Source organism: Zingiber officinale, chromosome 6B, assembly GCF_018446385.1.
Source record: "Zingiber officinale cultivar Zhangliang chromosome 6B, Zo_v1.1, whole genome shotgun sequence".
In the NCBI taxonomy this organism is placed as follows: Eukaryota; Viridiplantae; Streptophyta; class Magnoliopsida; order Zingiberales; family Zingiberaceae; genus Zingiber; species Zingiber officinale.
In genome coordinates, this window is record NC_055996.1 from 39,386,373 (window position 1) to 39,388,418 (window position 2,046).

Genomic DNA, 2,046 nt, shown 5'->3' on the forward strand with positions numbered 1-2,046 from the left:
TCTAATTGTCCTTAGTGTGTGACCCTATAGGTTCTTGTAACGTTGGCAATGCCCCTAAACCCATTTAGAAGCATAAGTAATGAGCGGTATCTAGCAACACATCATTACTACCCAAGTTACAAGAATGTTGAGATCCAACATCACCTTGTGACTACTAATTGTGACTCCTCACAATATATGACAAGTGTCCTTCTATCCTAGACATCTAGATTGATCAATGTGAGGCATAGACCGTGTCATCCTCTGACCAATCTAAATCTTGAACTCCAAGTAGACTCACTAAATCAAATGAGCTCAATATCTCATATTGACTCATTTGGGCATGGCCATGCACTTCGTGGTCTCACTCTATCAAGAATATCGATGTCGCTCCCGTCATATAGGAGGGATAGACCCCATCTACATCACTCACATCCCTTTGCATAATTCGTTACATACTCAGTAATCGCCTTTATAGTCCACCCAGTTACGGGTGACCTTTGACAAAACCAAAGTACATAACTCCTTATGTCACTACAAGAAAAACGTCATTCAACAACACTCAAACGACAACGGTTTTATACCAAACCGTTGTCTTTTTGCCTTTTAACAACGGTTTTAACAAAAACTGTTGTCTTTTAGTAATTTTTTTGGCCTATGACAACGGTTTTTAAAAACTGTTGTCTATTTATGTTTTTTTGGGGATACGACAACGGTTTTTAAAGGGTACGACAACAGTTTTTTAAACTGTTGTCTATGTACGCTTTTTTGGGATTATGACAACGGTTTTTAAAAACCGTTGTCTATTAAGTGTTGTTGAATGCGATTGCTTTTTCTTTCGCCACTTTTTCTCCTTCATCATTTTTCTGTCTATTAAGTGTTGTTTACGCCTTGTTTTTTTGTCTCTTTCACAAAACCCTACTCTTCGTCGCCTCCCTCCTCACCACCCTCTTCGCCGCCTCCCTCCTCACCACCCTCTTCACCGCCTTCTTCGCCGCCTCCCTCCTCACCGCCCTCTTCGCCGCCTCCCTCCTCACCACCCTCTTCGCTGCCTCCTTCCTCATCGCCCTCTTCGTCGCCTCAACATTTGGCCTCGCCACCTCCTCCTCGCGGCCTCTACTTTCAGCCATCTTCACCGCCTCCTCCTCGTCGCCTCGACTTTCAGCCATCTTTGTTGCCTCCTTCTCACCAGCGCCTCCTCCTCGCCACCTCGACTTTCATCCATCTTCGCTGCCTCCTCACTAGTGCCTCCTCACTTCTGCCGCTGGAATCATCGACACAAAATGACATGATGATTAAAGGTACGACAAACTATTTCCTTTATCTGCAGCAATGACATAGACAAAAGTGTTGTTTTTGTTGCTCAAGCAAGGAACAAGCTGATACAAACTCTGGGCCTCGATTCTTCTCCTACAACTCATGAAACTTGCCCACCAACCATTTTGGTAATGGTCGAAGCCAGAGCTTGAAAGATCGGAGGGTGACAAAGATTGGGAAGGGAGGCCATAGCTTCCGCTCGCAAACTTCGGATCCACCAAGCGGATCGTGCCGCTTTTGTAAGATAGCTGAGTGATCAAGTAGTGTGTGGAGCCGATGGAGATGGTGGCTTTGTCGCCGTCGCAGTTGAGCTCGTACATCCGATCCCCGCACTGAGGCGGATCAGTTGTTCGATGAAATGGGTGGCTGATGTCGTGGAACAGACCGCAAGAGAAGGGAGCACAAGCTTCTTGGCTCCACTGCTGTTTCTGCTGCCCCGTAGCTGTAACAGCAGCCTGGGATAGGAGGAGGAAGAGTAGCGGCAGAAGCAGAGTGTAGAAGCTGCGCCATGATGCTTTGTAGGCCATGGCCATGCAAAGGGATCGAGAGCTGTTCTTGGTAGATGTCTTCTTCATCTATCTCAAGGGAAACTACAAGAATTGGGTATTGATCAGCAGGCAATCACGTTTACGCGGGTTACAAGTTGGGGATAGGAGTCCCAGATCGATATCACGGAGCAGGGAACATTGGCCACCCCATTTCAGTCCCCTATTTGTACCTTTTAGATTGTACAAATAGAATGAAAATTTA

The 2,046-nt window shown here is 46.2% G+C and overlaps 1 protein-coding gene across 1 annotated transcript; it reads right to left on the minus strand.

Annotated features, from left to right (window-relative positions):
• Positions 1-1,274: 1,274 nt before the first annotated feature.
• On the minus strand, positions 1,275-1,823 carry LOC121990929 (putative RING-H2 finger protein ATL21A). The gene has a single exon (XM_042544976.1). It carries the CDS (start codon positions 1,821-1,823, stop codon positions 1,275-1,277), a length of 549 nt encoding a protein of 182 aa, XP_042400910.1.
• Between the last annotated feature and the right edge of the window lie 223 nt (positions 1,824-2,046).